Source organism: Lepidochelys kempii, chromosome 4 (genome assembly GCF_965140285.1).
Source record: "Lepidochelys kempii isolate rLepKem1 chromosome 4, rLepKem1.hap1, whole genome shotgun sequence".
NCBI lineage: Eukaryota > Metazoa > Chordata > Testudines > Cheloniidae > Lepidochelys > Lepidochelys kempii.
In genome coordinates, this window is record NC_136383.1 from 71,230,368 (window position 1) to 71,253,158 (window position 22,791).

A 22,791-nucleotide genomic window follows, 5' to 3' on the forward strand; every position below is an offset into this window, starting at 1 on the left:
GTTCCTGTTTGTACACTAGAATTTGCCTGATTAGCAATGGAAAGGGTAGGGATAAAATAATGAAGACTATATGATTGTTTCATGGGCTTTATACAAAATATAAATTGTTTTAAAGTTAGTCTAAGTTTGACAGTGGCTCTAAAATACTTTCACTAATAAATTACTCATACTGTTAATGCAAAAATAGGGAGAGAATGGGAGAATGAACATTAAAGCAACAATGAAAGATTCATAGTGAGGATATAAGAATTACTGTACAAAAGTCTGATGGTAGTGAGAACCAAATTAAATCAGCAAACTTAGTGAGCAGAATTTTTTTGTATAAAAATATGATAAACAAACAAACAAAAACAAATGAGATCTTAGGCTCTGGTTAGACCTTAGTAGAACTTCGATGTCTGGTACTGGTGAATCTCTCTCAGGAAAAAAATAAGTGCTCTAAATGAATGCAATGTGATACAATTATAAACCTACCAGGCTTCAGAAAGAGGCCTGGAAAGAAGGTTAACCACTTCATTGCTAATCTTGGACTCCAGCATCTGTGCTACATGGCATGTGGTATTATATGAATGCCCTATGTTCCATTCTAATCGCAATGAAACATCATTTTTTACATTTTTGCATTTACTTAATGCATAGAATGATGCCAGAGGCAGATTTTTGTCTGATGTACGTAAGACCTTAGTAAATAATTCTGGTCTTTTCCATGAAGAAGAATCATCATAGTTTCTTCTTACATTAATGCATAATTAGGAGGAATATTATTAATCCTAATACAAGTCATCTTGCATTTATAAGATACTCTTCTGCAGGCAAGGAAAGGTGATGCACCATCAGGAGAGCAGGCACATGTAGAGAACAGGTCATCCCACTCCTGCTCCCCAGGGCAGAGGTCAACAGAGATACGCTTTGGTGTGCTAAAGTGGCTCCACCAAGAGAAGAGAGAGCCACAATGTGCACCTGTCTATCTCTGCAGAGTTAGAAGAGAAGGAGCAATGTTTTTCAAAGTATGGGAGACTTCTGGGTTCCCCAGAATCCCCCTGGTCTGGAAGATTCTTCTATAAGCTTTTAAATTTATTACTGTCCATGCTAGGAAAGCAGTCAGGGATCTCTCCCTTTATTAGCCATAAGTCATTGCTTCCTACTCCCCTACCAAATGGGCATATCATGAATCCTCAGGCTCCAGATCCTTCTACTTATATTGGAGTAGGGCAAGGATTGCAAAGTCCAAATGCAAATCATATTTCAGCCACAAGAGGTGCCAAGACTGTCTTCCCATTTCTCCTCAACCATGAAAAAAAACAAGACATCCAAATATTCTAAAAGGCCAAAATCAAAGAGAAAAGCACAGGACTGGTCATTTCTCCACACTTCAGACCAGTCTTACTCACTCGCTATCTCCTACCATTAAGGGGCAGAACTTTTTTAGGACTTGAATGTGGCTAGTTGGACACAGACTCTGATGCAGATTCAGAGAAAAACCTTTATGTGTGTAATGATCTGGTTCTTAGAGCTGATGGACCAAATTCTGCTGGATGAAGTATTCAAATGTGAGCTTAGGTAACTGGAATTTGTCTCAAAAAAGATGGGATAAGAAAATATTACTGTGACAGTATCCCTGGGGTGCAACCTGGGACCATGGCGCCCCCTTATCTCTCCAGCCTGGGCTGTCTCTCACAATGCTTTGCTAGTGACAAGCAGCAAACCCCTCCAGGCCCTGTTATCACTCAGCACAATAGCATGTGGAGCCCCACACCCAGCAAAAAAATCAATGAATTCTCCCTGAGCCACTCATGAAACACGCAGAAAAAGGCACCAGCCAAATCGCCCCAGCTCGCAGCCTTCTACCTCAGAAATATACCATGCTCAAGACCCTTTCTTGAACAATGCAAGTTCACCACTTCATCAATGGAAAGTGGATATACACCAGCCTTTGTAAACCTGAGCAGATTTTCCAAAAACTTCAGGCAAACTCACTGGTAAAGATAAACAGTAAAACAAGTGTAATGATTACAAAGGAAAGATTTTAAGTGATTCTAAGTGATAGGCAAAAAGTCAGAGTGGTTACCAGCAGAAAAGAAAATATAAGCACGCAGTCTAAACCTTAACCCTTATCACACTAGACAGTATTAAGATGGAGCAATGTTCCCACCCTACTGGATCTTACAGTCCTTAATATACAGGCTTGTCTCTTAAACTTGGGCCAGTCTCCTCTGTTGGAGCCTTCAGTCTTCCGAGCATTCTTGTTGCTTGCAGCTTAGGTCAGGGGAGGAGAAAAGGCCAAGCATATGCCCACTGTGTTCTGTTTTTTACCCTTCGTCTATGTCAGGGGTGGGCAATAATTTTTGAGGGGGGGCCACTCCACAAATTTTGGTAAGTAGTCATGGGCCGCACATTTCTACTATATTAATGGAGGGGGTGTGCGGTCTGGGAGGGAGTTTGAGTACAGAAGGGAGCTCAGGGCTGGTGCAGGAGAGGGTGAGGGGTACAGGCGGCTCCCGGCCAGCAGCACAGCAAGGCTCAGGCAGGCTGCCTGCTTGCCATAGCCCCATGCTGCTCCCGGAAGCAGCTGCAGCCTGCTGGCACATCTCTGCGCACCCCTTGTGGGGAAAGAGGGGCAGAGGGTCGCCATGCACTGCCAGCACCCGCAAGCACCACCACCACGGCTCCCATTGGCCAGTTTCTGGCCAATGGGAGCTGTGAGGATGGTGCTGGGAGTGGGGGCAGAAGTGTGGAGCCGCCTCCCTCCCCCTGCCATTGACGCACGGAGACATGCCAGCAGCAACCGGCTGCAGCCACTCTGGGTGCTGCATGGGGCCACAGCTGGCAGGCAGCCTGCCTGAACGCCCCACTATGCTGGGGGACTTTCAGCAGCCCGGACTCAGAGATCACAAGGGGGCAGAGGAGTCCAGACAGAAATATTAGTCATGGCAGGCAGACAAATTTTAGATGGGCTGGATTCTGCCTGCGGGCCATATTTTGCCCACCCCTGGTCTATATGCTTGGAGAACACAAGTCCAGGCATGTCTGGTGAGCATTGCTGAATTACTGAGCAAGGTTGAGCAATTCCCCTAGCGTGGCCTTGTGCAAGTGAGTCATTGAATTGTAACTCCCTTGCTGGACAATGGCAGTTGACAATTGTTCGACACCCGCCTGAGGGTTGGTTATCCCCCTGTCTTTGGGGGGCTAGTCTCTGGGCACTTCCCATATTTTAGTGACAATCATACAACACAATTCTCATAACTTCATATGCATTCAGCATCTTGCTCCCCTGGGGTGTAGTGTATCACAATTACTCCCAGAAGAGATGGGAGACAAAAGCAAGCCTAATGCATGATGTTAGGGATGTCCTGCAGAGATGCCCGTATAACTAGATTAGTTAGCACACTAAGCTATCAGTCTATATAGATGTTTATACCAAACCCATTACCACATATGAAACTGTCCAACCAGGGGTCATGATTGGAAACAGTAAGAGAAACCATACCAATTGGCTTCAGCTCCAGGAATTACAGTTGAACGGAAAAAAATTGTCCAGACTATCACTTCAGCCCTCTAATGACTGAGTGTGCAAGGTTGCTGTTCCAGTCTCTTTCTTAATAGTTTGCCTAATTATAATAAATGTTGTGAATTTTAATGAACCAGCATCTACGAAATAAGCAAGTTTTATCCTATGTTATAGGTGTAAAGTCTGTATATAAGCTTTTGCTGCACAGTATCATTTGTACAGTAAATGCCTGCCAATTGTTTCCCAACGTGAAGTCCCTAATTAGACAAATGAAATCTGATTGGCTTCTTTGAATCGGGGCCTGTGGGGGGCTGCCTTTTTCACTGTGTCCAGAGGAATGGTCATGAAAAACACCTGAATAAAAGCACTAAAGAGCCTGTGTGCCCCCCAGTGATTTCTGAGGCTCCATTTCACATGCTTGTAAAGATCGAGTTATAAGCTTCCTTCATGCAAGTTCCACTTTCTAAGTGGACATTGTGTTTTGATTATTTTGAACCTGAAGTCACAAGGGACCTGTTGTAATTAGAATTACTTTTGGTTGGAGTTGAAAATGTATTATAGCAGTGAAAAACCCCAGAGGAAGGTTTCTAATAGGATTTCACTGGATTTATTCATTTGTGGGACAGTCAGTCAATATTTGAGGTACAAAAAGTCAATAAAAGTAAAAAGCCCATTTATATTCAGAGTATGTTATAGGCTGTGGCTTCGCCAGCTAACTATTGAATCTTTTTTGAAAAAGAGCTACTAACTACTTTGAAAAACGGGCTGTCTGGGGAAATACCTTACTTTTTATCCTTTAAAAAAGAGGGCTTCCCACTACAACTTCTTATCATTTACAGAATAATTAATACACAATGTAATTTAATCTTAAGAATTAAACACTGCACAAAAACAAACTGTTTAGCGGAAGCAAGAGATAAAACCTCTATCCATCCTGTGTTCATTATCTGTAACGTAGAGGAGAGAATCATTTCCTATTATGCTTTCAGAATACCATGTGTAGGGGGATGCTCTGCCACTGTAAAGCTCTTCCTGCCATGGCATAAGAGGGAGGGAAAGTGCTCTGTGGGGAAGAATGAAGTAAAAGGGGATTATGATGGATCAGAGTTCCACTACACGTGATGCCATGCTGGGATATGATCTGAGCTCACACATCTAACACAAGTAAGAGTAAGGCCCCTTCTACTCTAACTTCCACAATGGCTCAGTGGCCAGGGACTGGGAGTCAGTGCTGATTCCCTGTGACTGCCTATGCGCTCAGACACACTGGAGAATCGGGATCTCTGCTCCTTGACTAGATGAGTTATAACTCTTACTGTCAGATTTCCAGTACAAATACTCATGTTTGTGAATTTAAAACTCACTTTTCCATGAATGTTCTCTAATATTAACTTAAAACTTTCCTCCTGTAAACTCATTTGCTCTGTCATCTATGGAAAGTGAATACAAAGGAGTGAGAAAACAGTTAATGAAAATTCAGTTAATGTATTCATGTGAATATTCACCCCCACAAAAATTGAGGTATTCGCCTGAGAGGTAAATTATCAATGTGGGACTAATTTCAAGCAGATGTTTTGCTCCTAACCACTGTCACTGCTCTGCAGCCAGCCCCCTTCACTGTTCTGTTCTCTTTAAGAGAGCAACTGTGAAACTGAAATGAACTAACCTGTTTTGCTCACATATTAATGGTGGGAAGGGATGGGAAGGTTCAAAAGTGCATAACTTCATATGGAATATGGGAATTACATGAAGCACTTTTGCATGTTTCCTGAGTCCTTTTCCTACGAACAAAAAAAATCCTGATTTAGCAAATATAGCTGAATTGATTAATAATAAAACTTATTTGTAAAAGATGTCTGCCATGTTCTCCCACGCTATATTTTTCTTCATAAAATAGCTCTCAGCTACAGTAGTATCTAAACATCATGGGATAAAGTAGCTCTAGATGATGATTTCTGAGAGATTAGTCATGAAACTTTGATCTAGGATCCACCTTTCTCCAGCAATTTAAAACAACCTGACATCTATCCCCCCACCACCACCCTCCCCCCCCACACACACACACAAACATATACTGACAACGGCTAGCAGCCTCATCATTATCTGTCAATTGGCATTGTTGATCTTCTCCGTTTTTCAGGCATGACATGATGGTACCTGTCATTTACAATTTGTTTTAATTATTCCTCAGGTCTCCTGTTATGGCTGGAGGTCTGTTTGCTGTGGACCGAAAGTGGTTTTGGGAGCTGGGTGGCTATGATCCAGGCTTAGAAATATGGGGAGGAGAGCAGTATGAAATCTCCTTTAAGGTAAGTCAAGTCACTTCCATTTAATAGTTACTTACTCTGTTTGGTATGACTCTAAAGGTTTGGGGTTTAGTTATCCGAACCCAGATTTGTGATGCGCTTTATCATCGTGTTGCCTTTATTCATACTGCGTATTGCTCCATAGTCAGACCTCGTTCTGTACAATATTCCTTTGTTTTATAAAGGAGTTTCCACTAATTTCAGTGGAAAATGTATGCCATAGATCCCTGAGGCCATACAAAAGTCAAATAATTGCATATTTCAGGCCAGTTTTTCAATATCCCATGATACGTTAATTGCATATTTGCTTTTGTGTATGCCTACCTATGTACACAAGTGTCCTTTGAGTGTGTGCATGCATTTTTTATGTGCTTAAGTTGCTTATTTGCCCATGTCTAGTTGGCAGCCATATTAACTTCCACAAGCACATCAGGTACCTGTATGCATTAAGTAGGTGTATGCAAATGTACCTAATTTAGAATATGTAATGCATTATGTTCAAATATAAGGTACCCAAGGAATTAAAGACTTTGCCTTTTAGCCTCTTCACCATAATAACTTTCTCTTTGTAGCAGGGAATAGTCAAATGACACATCAACATTACAGTTCACATTTAGCTTCAGGATTTTCCCAGCCTAGTTCTAAACTTCCACAAAGCACAACCCCAATTTACAATGGAAGAAATATAGTACATAAATCATAGACTACATTGTACACCTAGCTACATCTGAGTTTCAATGCTGGAGAGAACAAAGTATTGAATGAAATGCACAGAAGCTAACCTAGCAAGTCTGTACTCCCAACTGCTAGGCTGTTTTTAATGGATGTTCTTAGGAACAGCTAAATGACTTGCATAACTGTGTTGCTATCATGTTAGTTTGAATCAGCTTTATATAAGAGCAAAATAAGACTGGAGGGCAAGAGAAACTCACAAGATAAATGGATGAACGGGTTGTTCGGATACACCAATTCTGCATTCTGTATACTCGTATACTCATAAGATTTTATTTGACCATTTCCCATATTCCTGTTATTTGTCATTGTGAAGAATAAAATTGGAATGCAGCCCATTCCTCTTTGTGTAGAAACCATAGTAACGGCACTGGAAGTTCAGATACTAAATTGACCCAGCCTGTTTTGTTTTAGCGACAGATTTTTTGGAAACAACTATGTCACACTGGGTCCTATTTCAGTCGTATCTCCTCATTCATCTCATTATTGTATATTTACCTTAGGTTCCTTGTCCCTCCTTATTAGCGTTAAAAAAAACATTAAACAGGATTTTGTAGCATTTGACTAGAAGGAATAACAACTTTCTGTTTGTGGATGTTCAACAAAAGCAGAAAGGTCACTGCTTTCTATGGAATAGTGAAAGGAAAAATAAGATCAGCAGAGCAAGAGAAAGCAACCGAGAAATACTTTTTGATATATAGGTCATTAAGTGAGGCTATGTCTACACTACTACTGGCTCGACACTCCGGCGATCAATGCACCGGGGGTCAGTTTAGTGGGTCTAGTGAAGACCCGCCAAATCGACTGCAGATCGCTCTCCGGTCAACCCTGGTACTCCACCCCAAATGAGAAGAGTAAGATAAGTCAACTGGAGTCACTCGCCCATCGACCCAGTGCGGCGTAGGCACCACAGTAAGCAGGGGGTGAAAGTAAGTCAGGACACTTACTGGTACAGGGCTGGGGCGGGGCCTCAGGCAGAAGGGGTGGGGGTTGGGGGTCAGCATCCCCCAGCCAGCCCTTCCAGGCTGCCCGGCCCACACTGCCCAGCGTTCCTGTGTTGATTTAAAGGGCCCGGGGCTCCGGACGCCACTGCTACGATAGCGGCAGCAGTATCCGGAGCCCTGGGCCCTTTTAAATCACCAGCCCCAGGGCAGCTGCTCCCTTTGCCCCACTCCCCCACCAATCAGCGGGGGGTGGGGAGGAGCAAAAGGGGCAGGGACATTAAAGCTCTGCAGGGTCCTTTGCCGCAACAGCATTTTAATGTTGCTGCCACGGCAAAGGACAGTCCTCCCCCACAACACCCCACCCCCGGTCAGTGACCCTGCTGGTACGGACCCTACCAGCAGGGCCACCTACTGGGGAGACTGCCATGCCAGCGCTTTAATGTGGGCTGGGTATGGGCTGGTGCGGTTCTTACTGGTACGCCATACTGGCCCGTACCAGCTCACTTTCACCCCTGACAGTAAGTTAACTTAAGCTACATCAACTCCAGCTACATTATTCATGTAGCTTGAGTTGTGTAACTTAGATCAACTTACCGTGGTAGTGTAGACATAGTCTGATACTATTGGTACTCGTGATTGGGAACATTGGAAAATAAGCCCCAATTAATCTTGAAAGCAAAAATCAGCCTTGGAGTTGGTCAGTTTTTGAGCATTATTGGATAATTTATTACAACACCAATGCGCTATGGGCAGGAATAAATAGGAATTCTACAAAATAAACCTCAAACATTCCAACAAGTGAAAATAAAAATTCTAAAACTACTTGATATACTAAATTTGATTTGCTGTGCCTCTATTACATCTATGATCTTGCGGTTATGGTTTCCTCACAGCTAAGCATTGTCAAGCCCAGTCGGCATGTGGACAAAACATTTGCAAATTGCAATGATGTATGTGTTTGGTACTGAACCTGTCTCATTCACAAAGACTTCAGCACAAAGACGTTTTGTAGGATCAGGAATATTTTTCCCTAGAAGTCAGTATTGAACTAATAGCTGCAAAACATGATGTTACAGGGAGTGATGTGTCCCACAGATGCCAACTGTTGCATGAGATTTAAGCCTGACATTCTGACAATTTGTGACTGTCAAAAGTTCTGTGGGATCTTTAATGAGAGTACAGATAATATCCTGGCCAAATGCCAGTTTGAGTAATTATATTTAGCCTACCTACAGTTTCCCCTGAAGTGTCAACTAGATACAGCATTCTTTGCACTTCCTGTCCCAAATGGCTCTGTAATATTGCTGTGTGTTGTTAAACTGTCAGGTTTCACCTCAGACTTGACTGCATGTCAGTTAAAGGTCACAAAGTTGAAGATATGGAGTCAAATTTGAATTTTCCCATAGTTTGGGGTGTTCAGATCTGGAGGTTTGGTTCAGGCCCATCTCTAATTTCAGTGACAGATGAAGTGACCCCTATGTATTATTTATAAATCAGTTTGAATAAGGCTTTGTAATCACTCAGATTTTTTAAAGTTTGCCTGACACTTGTTTCTCGGTTTGCAGGAGGCAACTTGGTTCCCTTTTGTTAGTGTCAGTCTCCATGTAATATCATCAGAGATGGCAGAAGTTATCACAGCTCTGATATCGTGTTGATTAACTGAAATTTCAGAATCAGAGTATACCAGCATAATGGGTGGCTCCTGGGGGAGAGGGAACCATGCCTTGTGTCTTATACATATTAAGTCTTCAGAAGACAGTCTCCAGATTAATTTTTTTAATAAAAAATAATATATTTTGTTTTTCTGACAGTGTAACCCCAAGATCATTTTTTAATTAAAAAGATAGAGACTCCTGCTGATACTCTTCATCATGTGATAATATTTTTCAAGCTAGTGAATGGCTGGAACTGGACAGATTAACAATGCCTTTTTTCAGTAACCAGTAGGAAAGTGCTGTGTTACACTGTGAATACACTAAGAAACTGCACCATCTACTCAGGACACTCCCTACACTAACATAGGAACAAATCAACATACCTTTAGAGCCCCGACCGCGGTTATTCTGTCTACTACCCAAGATCCACAAACCTGGAAATCTCGGGACTCCCCATCATCTCGGGCATTGGTACTCTCACTGAAGGACTGTCCGGATATGTGGACTCTCTACTCAGACTCTACGCCACCAGAACTCCCAGCTATCTCTGTGATGCCACTGATTTCCTGAGAAAACTACAATGCACTGGTGATCTTCTAGAACACACCATCCTAGCCACCATGGATGTAGAGGCTCTCTACACAAACATCCCACACACTGATGGAATACAAGCTGTGAGGAACAGTATCCCTGATGATGCCACAGCACAACTGATTGCTGAGTTCTGTGACTTTATCCTCACACAAAATTATTTCAAATTTGACGACAATATATATCTCCAGACCAGTGGTACCGCTATGAGCACCTGCATGGCCCCACAATATGCCAACATTTTTATGGCTGACCTTGAACAATGCTTCCTCAGCTCTTGTCTACCTATGCTACACTGATGGCATCTTCATCATCTGGACCCATGGGAAGGAAACCCTGGAAGAATTCCACCCCACCATCAACCTCAGCCTAGACCAATCTACACGGGAGGACCACTTCCTAGATACCATGGTGCAAATAAGTGACAGTCGCGTTAACACCACCCTATACCGAAAACCCACCAACTGCTATGACTACCTTCATGCCTCCAGCTTCCATCCCGGACACACCACACGATCCATTGTCTACAGCCAAGCACTGAGGTACAACTGCATTTGCTCCAACCCCTCAGACAGAGACCAACACCTACAAGATCTTCACCAAACATTCTCAAAACTACAAAAAGAAAAAGGAGTACTAGTGGCACCTAAGAGACTAACCAATTTCTTTTTGCGAATACAGACTAACATGGCTGCCACTCTGAAACCTCTCAAAACTACGATACCCTCAAGAGGAAATAAGGAAACAGGTCAACAGAGCCAGACGTGTACCCAGAAGCCTCCTGCTGCGAGTCAAGCCGAAGAAAGAAACCAACAGAACTCCACTGGCCATCACATACAGTCCTCAGCTAAAACCACTCCAACGCATCATCAGTGATCTACAACCCATCCTGGACAATGATCCTTCACATTCACAGGCCTTGGGAGGCAGGCCAGTCCTCACCCACAGACAACCTGAAGCATATTCTCACCAGCAACTACACACCACACCATAGTAACTCTAACTCAGGAACCAATCCATGCAACAAACCTCGATGCCAACTCTGCCCACATATCTACACCAGCGACACCATCACAGGACCTAACCAGATCAGCCACACCATCACTGGCTCATTCACCTGTACGTCCACCAATGTAATCTACTCCATCATGTGCCAGCAATGCCCCTCTGCTATGTACATCGGCCAAACTGGACAGTCCCTACGTAAAAGGATAAATGGACACAAATCTGATATTCAGAATGGCAATATACAAAAACCTGTAGGAGAACACTTCAACCTCCCTGGACACACAATAGCAGATTTAAAGGTAGCCTCCTGCAGCAAAAAAACTTCAGGACCAGACTTCAACAAGAAACTGCTGGGCTTCAGTTCATTTGAAAATTTGACACCATCAGCTCAGGATAAAACAAAGACTGTGAATGGCTAGCCAACTACAAAAGCAGTTTCTCCTTCCTTGGCATTCACACCTCAACTGCTAGAAGAGGGCCTCATCCTCCCTGATTGAACTAACCTCGTTATCCCTAGCCTGATTCTTGCTTGCATATTTATACCTGCCTCTGGGAATTTCCACTACATGCATCTGACGAAGTGGGTGTTCACCCACGAAAGCTTATGCGCCAATACGTCTGTTAATCTATAAGGTGCCACAGGACTCTTTGCCACTTTTACAGATCCAGACTAACAGGGCTACCCTTCTGATACTTAATAATTTCATTTTATAGATGATAAACCGTAGACACAGTGTAATTAAATGATACCGTAAAGGGAACTGAGTTGGTGATAGATCCGCTATTTGAATTCTGGAGTTTCTGGTTCCCAAGGCTGCACTCAGTACACTATATCATGCTGTCTCACTTTCCTTTCCCCTGTTTTACTGTAAATTCTTGCCATTCAGAAGCCTTATAACTTCTAGGGAATTTTTGCAATAACTTCCCAACATAATTAACACTGGTTCAGCTCCAGAAGCAAATTGGGAGCTCTTGTGAACACTGGTCATTGGCTGCTGTTGCTGTTTTAAGAACTGTTCTCTCACCCTTCTAAAAGATCTAAGTGACACTGGGTGAATTTTGGCTCCTGTTGAAGCAAACTGCAAAACTCCCACTAATTTTAATGAGGCCAGGCTTTCAACCCTAGTGTTTAAAATGCTGGTGGCAGCCAGTGGCCATTTACAGCAGAGATCCCAGTTCTGGTACCCCTGAAATAATGTTAGGAATATTCAGAGGATTTTTTTTCAAAGTTTCCTTAGTTAGTGTAGATAGAGCTAGGAATGGGCTTCCAGGAACCTGTTCCTCTTACTAGCTGGAAGAGGCCAGAATCAGCCTTGGAAATGTATATGTACAATCCTTTCATTGATTTTTATTTGAAACACATCATAAAACTAACATTTCATGATTATATCTTCTCTATTTTAGAACTATTTATTTAGTTTGTGAGCAAATTTAGTGCACATGAAAGCAAAGAACTAACACCACTGCTTAGACTAAGGTATAGCTCAGACTAGCACTGTGCAAGCATTTCAGTAGGGTCATACAGATCCAGCATTGAATCTCACTGCTGACTCGGTTTCCCTTTCTTGGACTTCTTAAAAATTGCATAAAGACTCTTGTAATCTGGAATCTGCTTTATTAAAACTTCACAATCCAAATGTCAACTGAACTAAAGTCTTTCTCTAACTCTACAATTTCTTGGCCTCGTGCTGACTGTAAAGTTCTTTCACAAATCCCAGGTCCTGCTGCCTGGCATTTCCTCAGTCCTCCTCCACTAAGGCTTCTGCCTCTCTTAAGGTTTCTGCCCATCACTGGAAGTAGCTCCAGCAAGATCTCTAGCCCCATCCTTTCCCCTAACCTAGGCTCACCTGCAGGAACTGACTTGCTCTCTGCAGGGCTTTCTCTCTCTGAGCTGTTTCTTAGTCTTTTAAGCCAAGAACCAGGTGGTCTGCAGACTATCTGATCCATGGCATCAAACCCATCACCTGGGAAGCAGCTAATTAGTCACAATTAGTGATACTAATTAGTTAATTTTGGAGAGTTTTCAATGCCTGTGGCTTTACCGCACACAAATGCTGCAAAATATACAAGGAATACTCCTATAATCCACACTGATCAAATAAGACAGCTAGGTTTATGTTGGAACCACAATTGTCCAATAAACCGTATGTTCAGAAATTTAACTAGAGGTGGGTCTTTCTACAAAAAAATATTTCAGTGTAATCTGTTCTACGTGAAACTGTCAATTAACCCCTTCATAGCACTTCAGTTAGGTATTTAATAAAAAGCAAATTACAAATGCCATGCAAATGTATATTTTCACTACACATGATGCAATAAACAACCTAAAATGCCAGTCTTGCATCTCAACAGTTAAGTTGTTGGGCAAATCTGTAAAATCCCAGTGGCTCCAAGAACTGAAAATGAAGGCAGTTATCTTGACGGGGTTGCCATGGGGTGTACATTTGTGTGAAATGGGTCCTTTGCAGGTGGCGAGGAGCAGAGCAGTGTCCAGCCCTGTGGTGTTTCTAAACCCTGAGCTTTCAAAAATAATGAGTCAGGATCCAAAAATGTATGATATTGGCTTAAAAATAATAAAATTGGGGTCTCTTTATTTGGTTTCCTTGTTCTGAGCCTTCAATGGGTCATGTTTTCCAGCTTCTCGCTACAATAATAGGGGTAGAAACTTCCTTTTATTAACATAAAAGCTCCGTGTCTCTCAAAATCAAAGGACTCCAGGAACTGGGCTTTTAAGAAAAATATTAAGCTTAATGAGATTCATGGTCAGGTCACAAGAGTTGTCTATACTGCATCTTGTTGATGCAGGTTAGCTCAGGAAAGAGCCACACAGCAGTGGGCACAGCGCTGCTTCTTTATAAGTGAGCTATGCCTGGGCCTTCTCCTCTCAGCAACGTACACAGTAATCACTTCGCTTCCCTCTCCTCCCCCAACTGCAAATCATGTACCTTTAGGCCCACGATTTACTATCTTGTTATTATTAAATTTATATTATTAGTTTTCTCTTGCTTTCTTTGTTCCATTTTCATAAAGTAACATGATAACTGCACAAAGCAATAGAAAATACACTGCAAGGAAGAATTCTGGTCGTTTCCTGAATGTTCAAAAGTCTCTCTGGGGTCACTCCACCATACCCTTAGTGGGCATCCATTAACTCCCTGTCCCTCTGTGCTCTTCCAGTCTTGGGCTCCTCCTTGTCCCTTCTCCACGGCACTCTGCAGTTGGAAGGACTGATCTTTTATTTGTACTACCACATCTATCAAACTCATTCTCCCGCATCTTCCAATTCACATCTCCAAGCCCATGAGTCCTTTCCTTTATATTTATTTGTACTACAGTAGCACCTAGAGATCCCAACCAAAACTCTGGCCCCATTGTGCTAGGCACTGTACTTACACATAGCAGATAGTCCCTGAACTGGATTGCTTACAATCCACATAGACAAAATAAAGAGTGGGAGGTGAGGCACAAAGAAGTTAAGGGACTTGCCCAAGTCTCTCAAAGTCTGTGGCAGAGCCAGGAAATGAACCCATATCAACCAAAACCCAGACCAGTGCCTTAACCACCAGACCACTGCATCTTCTCTTTTCAAGCTTGCCTTTATGCCTTTCTCTTTGACCCTCTCAATGAAGTGTTCTGTGATGGAGTACAGATGCATACAGATGTGGTCCCCTCATCTCAAAAAACATATACTGGCATTAGAAAAGGTTCAGAAAAGGGCAACTAAAATGATTAGGGGTTTGGAATGGGTCCCAGATGAGGTGAGATTAGAGGCTAGGACTTTTCAGCTTGGAAAAGAGGAGACTAAGGGGGGGGGGGGGGGTATGATAGAGGTATATAAAATCATGAGTGGTGTGGAGAAAGTGAATAAGGAAAAGTTATTTACTTGTTCCCATAATATAAGAACTAGGGGCCACCAAATGAAATTAATGGGCAGCAGTTTAAAACAAATAAAAGGAAGTTCTTCACACAGCGCACAGTCAACCTGTGGAACTCCTTGCCTGAGGAGGTTGTGAAGGCTAGGACTATAACAGGGTTTAAAAGAGAACTGGATAAATTCATGGAGGTTAAGTCCATTAATGGTAAGGAATGGTGTCCCTTGCCTCTGTTTGTCAGAGAGTGGAGATGGATGGGAGGAGAGGGATCACTTGGCCATTACCTGTTAGGTTCACTCCCTCTGGCGCACCTGGCATTGGCCACTGTGGGCAGACAGGATACTGGACTGGATGGACCTTTGGTCTGACCCAGTATGGCCGCTCTTATGTTCTTAAGGAGCTGATAAACTATAATTTAGTGCAGTGTTTCCCAAATGGTAGAAGCCAACCCACCCATGGATGACAGGAAGGTTTGAGATGGGTTGCCACATCCAGGTCCACATTAACCCATCACTGCGCCCTAGGCAAATACACTTCTACCAGGGTGCAGGGGAGGGTTGAAAGCGAGCCCATCCCACATTCAGCCCTCAGTTGGGTCATAGCACCACTCAGGTTTGGCCTGGCTGGAACACACTCCCCACCCTTCCTCTCCCCACCAGGGGCTTCCTTCTGCATCAAACTGGATTAGGGTTTCAGTGCCAGAGTAGAGGGTGCATACGTATAATGGCAGATTGCCAAAAAGACACAATGTTGTTGGTTTCAGTGTGGTCGCCGTGTTAGTCTGTATCAGCAAAAAAAAAAAAGAGGAGTAGTACTTGTGGCCTCTTAGAGACTTACAAATTTATTTGGGCATAAGCTTTCGTGGGCTAAAACCCACTTCATCGGATGCACAAAGTGGAAAATACAGTAGGAAGATAGATAGATAGATAGATAGATATTATACACAGAGAACATGAAAAAAATGGGTGTTGCCATACCAACTGTAATGAGACTAGTGAATTAAGGTGGGCTATTATTAGCAGGAGAAAAAAAAACTTTTGTAACAGTTTTTCAAACAGTTGACAAAGTGTAACAACTTTTTCAAACAGTTGACAAGAAGGTATGAGTAACAATAGGGGAAAATTAGCAGGGGGAAATAGTTTTTACTTTGTGTAAGTACCCATCGACTCCCAGTCTTTATTCAAGCCTAATTTAATGGTGTCCAGTTTGCAAATTAATTCCAGTTCTGCAGTTTCTCGTTGGAGTCTGTTTTTTCAAGATTTTTTTGTTGGAGAATTGCGACTTTCAGGTCTGAAATTGAGTGACCAGGGAGGTTGAAGTGTTCTCCGACGGGTTTTTGAATGTTATCATTCTTGATGTCTGATTTGTGTCCATTTATTCTTTTGCGTAGAGATTGTTTGGTTTGTCCAATGTACATGGCAGAGGGGCATTGCTGGCACATGATGGCATATATCACATTGGTAGATGTGCAGGTGAATGAGCCTCTGATAGTGTGGCTGATGTGAATAGTGATGATGGTGTCCCTTGAATAGATATGTGGACAGAGTTGGCAACGGGCTTTGTTGCAAGGATAGGCTCCTGGGTTAGTGTTTTTGGTGTGTGGTTGCTGGTGAGGATTTGCTTCAGGTTGAGGGGCTGTCTCTCAAGATCTGAGAGAGTGAGGGATCGTCCCTCAGGATAGATTGTAGATCTATAACAGTGTATGGCAACACCCATTTTTTCATGTTGTCTGTGTATATATATCTTCCTACTGTATTTTCCACTGCATGCTTCGGATGAAGTGGGTTTTAGCCCACGAAAGCTTATGCCCAAATAAATTTGTTAGTCTAAGGGGCCACAAGTACTCATTTTTTTTTCTTTACAATGCTGTTGGTGGGTCAACTTAGTAAAAAGTTTGGGAACCACTGCATCGTAAAATATTCCTGTTCTGAGCTTTCTAAATTAAATTGACTTGTTTTGTTGGGGGGAGGGTTATTTTATCTTGGCTACAGCTCATATTCATTGCTATTATATGAGACATTAGAGATATTGAGAATTTTATTGCTTGCTAGTTAGGCCAACGGAGGCATCAACATTGTGACAGCATTTGGGAGCTCCACACCAGCAGAATTCCTTTTCTGGTGCAGTTGAGGTCTGCAATATTTAACACAGAAGATTTCAAGTTGTTTCTCCAATTTCTGACAGCATTTAGCACAGGTGACATAAAAATACACATTTAAAGACAAGGTTCCCAGCATTGATCTTCCCAAGAAAATATAAAAATTCCTTTAGTCATTCTGAAGCTAAAAGATAAACAGGAACAGCTGCTAAATATCCTACAAGCTGGCCTGAGATTCATTCCAATTACGCTACAAAATGCACCTCAGGTGCAGCACAGCACTTTCAAATTAAGTTTTATATCTATCAAATACAAGCCTAACATGCAGTGATATTTCCTCCCAATTGTTATTGCCTCAGTGTATCTGATAGCCTTTTTCTAATTCCTTTTCTTTTTTATTGATCTCCTGCAGCATCAAGAAGATGCAATATATGTGTACTTCAATACTTATTACATATGTTACAGTAATAAAGCACCTAGATAGATTTCTGCTTCCTCACATTATGTATGTGCTCTGTAAAAGGGAGCTGACCTTCCACTGAGTTTATCTGCTAGGCTGTCATCTTTTCCAAGGACCAGCCTTAATCCTTTTATTGTCTTCCCATGCCCTAGAAACACTGTCGTAATAAAAATTAATAGTAATTGTAAATGAGTGGTTTCCTCCCGGGCACCACCTTGTGGCCTCAGGGCAGCCCCTCGCCTTACATTCCCTCTTGACTAATTCAAAGGACTCCACTTCAGGCTCCTACTTAACCAGGACCGCTCCTGGGAACCAGTTTATTACAAAAATCTTCTGCAAATAGTCTTCAACAAAAGTCCCAAAACATAGTTCATATCACCCCATGCAAAGGGTCCTTGTTCTCACCATACCCCAGTGACTTCCATCACAGCTTAGGCTCCTATCTGTCCTTTTCCATCCCTTTGCCAGGCTGACCACTCCAACCCTTCCTTCTAGAGCGCAAGCCTGCCTTTCCCAGTGGGAAGTCTCACAGCCTCTGTGCTGGGAGCATCCTTACCAGGGGAGCAATCCTCCATTCCCCTGGCTCTCTCACTGTTTCTCTGGGTCCAGCTCTCCAGCAAGGAGAAATCAGCGGGTAAGCCCCTCCTCTGCTCCCCCTTCATTCAGTCCTCTCTGGCCCTTGTCTCCAGCTCTCCATCTTAGAGCTAGCAGGAACTTCCCTCTGCTGCTCCCCCTAACTTCAGCCCTCTCCAGTCCTGGCTCAGGGACACCAGCTGGCAAACTCCTCTTGCTTCTCTCCTACCTTCAGCCATCTCCCAGGAGCCACCTTCTGTCTCTGGCCACTCTCTTCTCCTATCTGATTCAGTTCTGGTTTGACTCCTGACTGACCTTTTATAGATCCCCCAGGTGCTGCCCCATGCTTTGAATTGGCTGGGATCATCTGGGATCATCTGGACTGAAACAGGAGAGCTAAGCCCAGTTTCATCTAATGGGCCAGCTACTCTATTACAGTAATAAATAATATTAAACTTACTTGTATAGTGCCATCAGTGTGCTAGGTTATTTGCAGTCAGCTATAGTCCCTACTCCAAAGAGCTTACAGTTTGACAAGAAGACATACAACCAAAGGATTGTCAGGAAGGGGAATAATGGAACATGAAGGAATGGTGAAGTTAACCACATCTTGTTAGTTTCATTATGTATTTTTGTGTGTTTGTGCACATGTTTTTCAGTAAGTTAGGAGAGTTGAGAGTGGATGGACAAGGGTTTAAGGGCCTTGATGAGATGTTTTAAGAAAGGGCTTGTAGGAGGAGAACAGTGTAAGCAAGGTGAACTGGCTAGCCGCCTCAGAGTGAAAACCTGTCAATTTTAACTATTGTTTTTTCAGACTTTTCTGAGCAGTAATGAAGCTGACAATAATCAAGTCACTTTTTGTTTTCTGCTGTAGCTGGGGAAAAAACAGACACAACAGCCAGCAGTAGAGAAGATCTGGAAAATGAAAAAGGTTTGGTGAGATGGATTCAGAAATGACAAACAGGGGAGTTGCAGAGTAGTGGAAATATTTCCATTTCAGTAGCCAGAATGTTGAGGAAGGAGTAGAATGGCAGAGAGAGAGCTAGAGTTGCAGCTGAGTAAAAGAGAACCCTCCTCTTCATAGCAACTGGGAGGCTACAGGATAGGAGGTGAGAATAGAGAGGGAATGGTCCTTCTCTGTTCCAAAAGTAATTATTTTCAGTGGGTGGGGCTTCACATTTATTAGGCATATGCTAGCTGGAGGCTGATAGAGAAGATGGTGCCCCTGAACACCATACAGGGACAGCACTGTGGTGGTAACTGTTCCCTTACTCAGCTGCTGTACACAATGTGTGTCCCCCATTGCAGAGTTCACCCTACCCAGCAAAATCACCATTATCCTAGACCTTGGCTCTACAAGTCTACATAGACCTTCACTTTTCCTGTTACTGTCCTGACTTAAGGTGACGATGATGCTGAGATGATCAGCATGCGCTATTGCTGTGTTCTCTATTTGTCTCATTCGTCTGCCAGCACTAATTTGTTGTACCTTTTGGTCTTGTATGAATTTGAATGCATGCTGTTGTGTTCACTGTAGGGCTGGGGAAGTTTTACTTAGACTTCCTCTGAGCACTTTTGCAATCTGCTCTCTGGGAGGAATATTTAGAATAGCCAAAAGGCATAACAACAGGTGTCTTAACTATGCTACCTTTTCTGATGGTATATGCTACATATTCCCATCGTTAATTATCTGGTTTCCACACATCCCATGTTGTTTTTTCAGTGAGAGCATAACAGCTCTGGGGTAAATTCCTGGCTCTACTGAAATAATCATAAAATTCCCATTGAGATCAGTAGGGCCAGCATCTCACTGCTGTTGTCTATGTATTGTGTTCTACCTTTCCTTAGACCACAAGCACATTTTTCTCTCTGCCTCATGTGTACAGAACACACTGGATGCAGAAACTGGGCCCTTCGCATGTGGCTATGCATATGCAGAGACTGAACCTTGCAACATGGAAGCTCTGACAAGATTCTGGGAGATACAGCATCATGTCTTTTTTTTTTTTACTTATCTTTCATGCCTCCTTACTGAGTTCTTCATTGTCTCCAGAGCGATCCTTCCAGATGTTTATGAAGTGTACTGTTGCAGCTTCCACACAGTGTCAATAGAGAACATACTGTCATAGTGACCTTGCTTGACTTCTCAGTGAAGCTAGGCGTCGTTATATGCTTTCCTAGTTGATTACAGAATGCAGATGCTGCAGAGTAACATTTAGGGAATAGGAGAACTCTTAAAAGGTCAAGTTCTTCTACTCTAGAACTTTTCCCAAAGTTTGACTATTTCCCCCAAAATAATCTACAGTACCTCCTCACTTAATGTTGTAGTTATGTTCCTGAAAAATGTGACTTTAAGTGAAACGATATTAAGCGAATCCAATTTCCCCATAAGAATTACTATAAATGGGGGGGGTTAGGTTTCAGGGAAACTTTTTTTTGCCAGACAAAAGGCATTATATACATTTTAAACAATTTTAAACAAGCAGTTTAATACAGGTATACTGTGCAAGCACAGGCATCGACTTTGCTGGGGAGCTCAACCCTCGGCCCGCCCCTCCACCCCTTCCTCTAAGCCCCCACCCTTAACCCGCCTCTTCTCTAACCCGCCTCCGCTCCACCTCCTCCCACTTTTCTCTGCATGCTGCGTCCTAGCTCCTCCCCCATCCCCTCCCCCTCCTGAACGCCGTAAACCAGCTGATTGCCACGGGCAGGAGGCAGGGGGAGCAAGGGGAAGGCGCTAATCCATGGGGTACGCCGGCAGACAGGAGGCACCGGGAGGGGGGGCGGGGCTGCCAGTCCTGGACAAAACAGGCAGCCAAATGACATTATAGGGGAGCATTGCACAGCTTTAAACGAGCATGTTCAGTAATGGAGCAGGGACATAATATCGAAACAACGTTAAGCGAGAGGACATTAAGTGGGGAGTTACTGTACCATGAAAACGTGGGGGATGAGGTGGGGGTTAATGGAAATTTTGCACTATACAAAAACAGTTTTTCTAACTAACCTAGATAACAAAAGAGTCTTAATCACAAATCTTTTGCTCTTCAAACCTCCAAGAACTGAATAAATCAGCATTACGCTGTGGCTGCAGTTCTCTGTCTGTAAGACTCTGTTTTTCTGTTGCTAATGGTTTCCTCCTTCTCTTTCTGCACATGGGGGTGGTTTGCTTGCTGATGATCTCACAGGTTGGAGGCTGAAAAAGCTGAGACTGCAAGTGGTCTGTACAGAACTAGTGCGGAATTGTGGGTGTTCTGCTTACAGAACAATTTGCAGACTCAGGGAGCTGAGAAAGTTGTTTTGCCAGGGTTATGAAAAGCAAAGTGATTTTACTACTTGACATATTCAGCAGGCTGCTGCAGGATTGTGTAGCCCCAGCACTAGGTCTACAAGTGCATTTTGAACCCTTAGACAGTGGTTAGTTTTAAAACCTATTTATATGTTTTGCTATCCTATTTACTGTCGTCTCTGATGCTCCCACTGACTTGTTAGTAGAAAGTCAAAATACGCTCTTTAAAATCAGTATGTTTATCCTACAAGTATGTTGATCCATTTTGCCAACCTACCATATTAGTAGTCTGGTTAGCTGACAAACTGAAGTACACCAGTTCTCATGTCACTGAAGTATATAAAGTCATGTCTATCAGAGTTGCTGGGCTGGTTTCCACTGTGACTATTGCATGATTCAGTCTCCCCCTCTGACAAAATCATCTGTTAAAAACAAGCAATATTGAAGCCCTTGTGAAGAGTGAAATTGCTCATCGCTCATCATCCTGTAGCACACACATCTGTGGCCTGATTTTCAGAGATGCTGTACACTTACAGCTTCCACTAACTTCAACTAGACTTGTGGTTGTTCAGCACTTTTGTAAATCAGGCCCTTAAACATTGAAAATGAATATGCCAGTTGGCGCACTTTCTTTCCGTATCAGAAGCTTGCACTAAAGATGACACACAAGTGACTTATGCCACTTTCTGTATATATATGAATTTGGGTAGATAATCTATTTTGATACTTCTGTTTCAGTTTTTCTTTAGAAAAGTACATCCTAGTAAAGAACCAAGCCTTGTACTGATTATATACTATAGATTGTAGGCCAAGGGTCCTGAGTTTAACTTCTAAATAATCACCTGATAGGTATGTTTAACTGCATATTGCCAATATGAGACCACTTTTGAAAATTTGGCCTTTTTGGAATTAAAAACGTAATTAGTAAATTTAATTAGGAGTATTAAAAATTTGGAAATTCTTGGATAAAGACATCTTGTTTATATTGTAAAAAGCATGGTTGGTAGATACAGTAGCTACTATTCTTTATAGTATAGTTTGTATTGTTCTTTTTTAATGTGATCTCTTTTTGTAGCGAGACCCCAAGTATCAAAACATGGATTTTCCTTCATCTTTCATTCCTAGCTATTCAGAATGAAATAGGACTGTCACTAAGAGGGATCATTGCAGAATGATTTCTGGATTTTTATCTTCCCTGCTGGCATTCAGTTGTCACTGTTTGTTTCCTTTTCAGGTTTGGATGTGTGGAGGTGGCATGTTTGATGTTCCATGTTCTAGGGTTGGACACATTTACAGGAAGTACGTCCCTTATAAAGTTCCATCTGGAACCAGCCTGGCACGAGTGAGTAGCTGCTAGTTGAAATTTTCCATCTTTAAAGTGGTCTTTAAGTTGTCAGTCACTTCACTCCTTATGGGTCGATTTCTTTATTTAGAATAAAACAATCCAATTCTCCATTTCTCTGACTAGCATATAATGTGCTATTACTTTTGTAATCGCGCCTTTCTAAAGGCAAGGCTTCCAAGAACAAAACAGTGCTCAGTAAAAAATAAAGTTAGAGGCTTCAGAACAGAGGCATATTACTTTCACATTCATGCAAAAGAATATATGAATTACCTGAAGCACAGGATTGCCTTTTACACACTCACTGTGATTGTCAGTAATGGTTTTATAAGCAAAATCTGACAAGTCACTGGGAATTTGATGGTTGATTTTTAGGCAGGATTTTGATCAGTCAGCAAATTAATCCAACAGCC

The 22,791-nt window shown here is 42.5% G+C and overlaps 1 protein-coding gene across 4 annotated transcripts in view; it reads left to right on the plus strand.

The window, feature by feature from the left end:
• The window catches only part of GALNTL6 (polypeptide N-acetylgalactosaminyltransferase like 6), a 935,360-nt gene that overhangs the window by 853,220 nt on the left and 59,349 nt on the right, over positions 1-22,791 (plus strand). For all 4 annotated transcript variants that reach the window (XR_012158633.2, XR_013635712.1, XR_013635713.1 and 1 more), the window contains 2 exons: positions 5,700-5,817; positions 22,271-22,378. Coding sequence is in view for 1 of the 4 variants with exons in the window: in XM_073341635.2 (XP_073197736.1) it covers positions 5,700-5,817; positions 22,271-22,378 (226 nt within the window). In the remaining 3 variants the exon portion in view is untranslated. The remainder of the gene's footprint in view (positions 1-5,699; positions 5,818-22,270; positions 22,379-22,791) is intronic.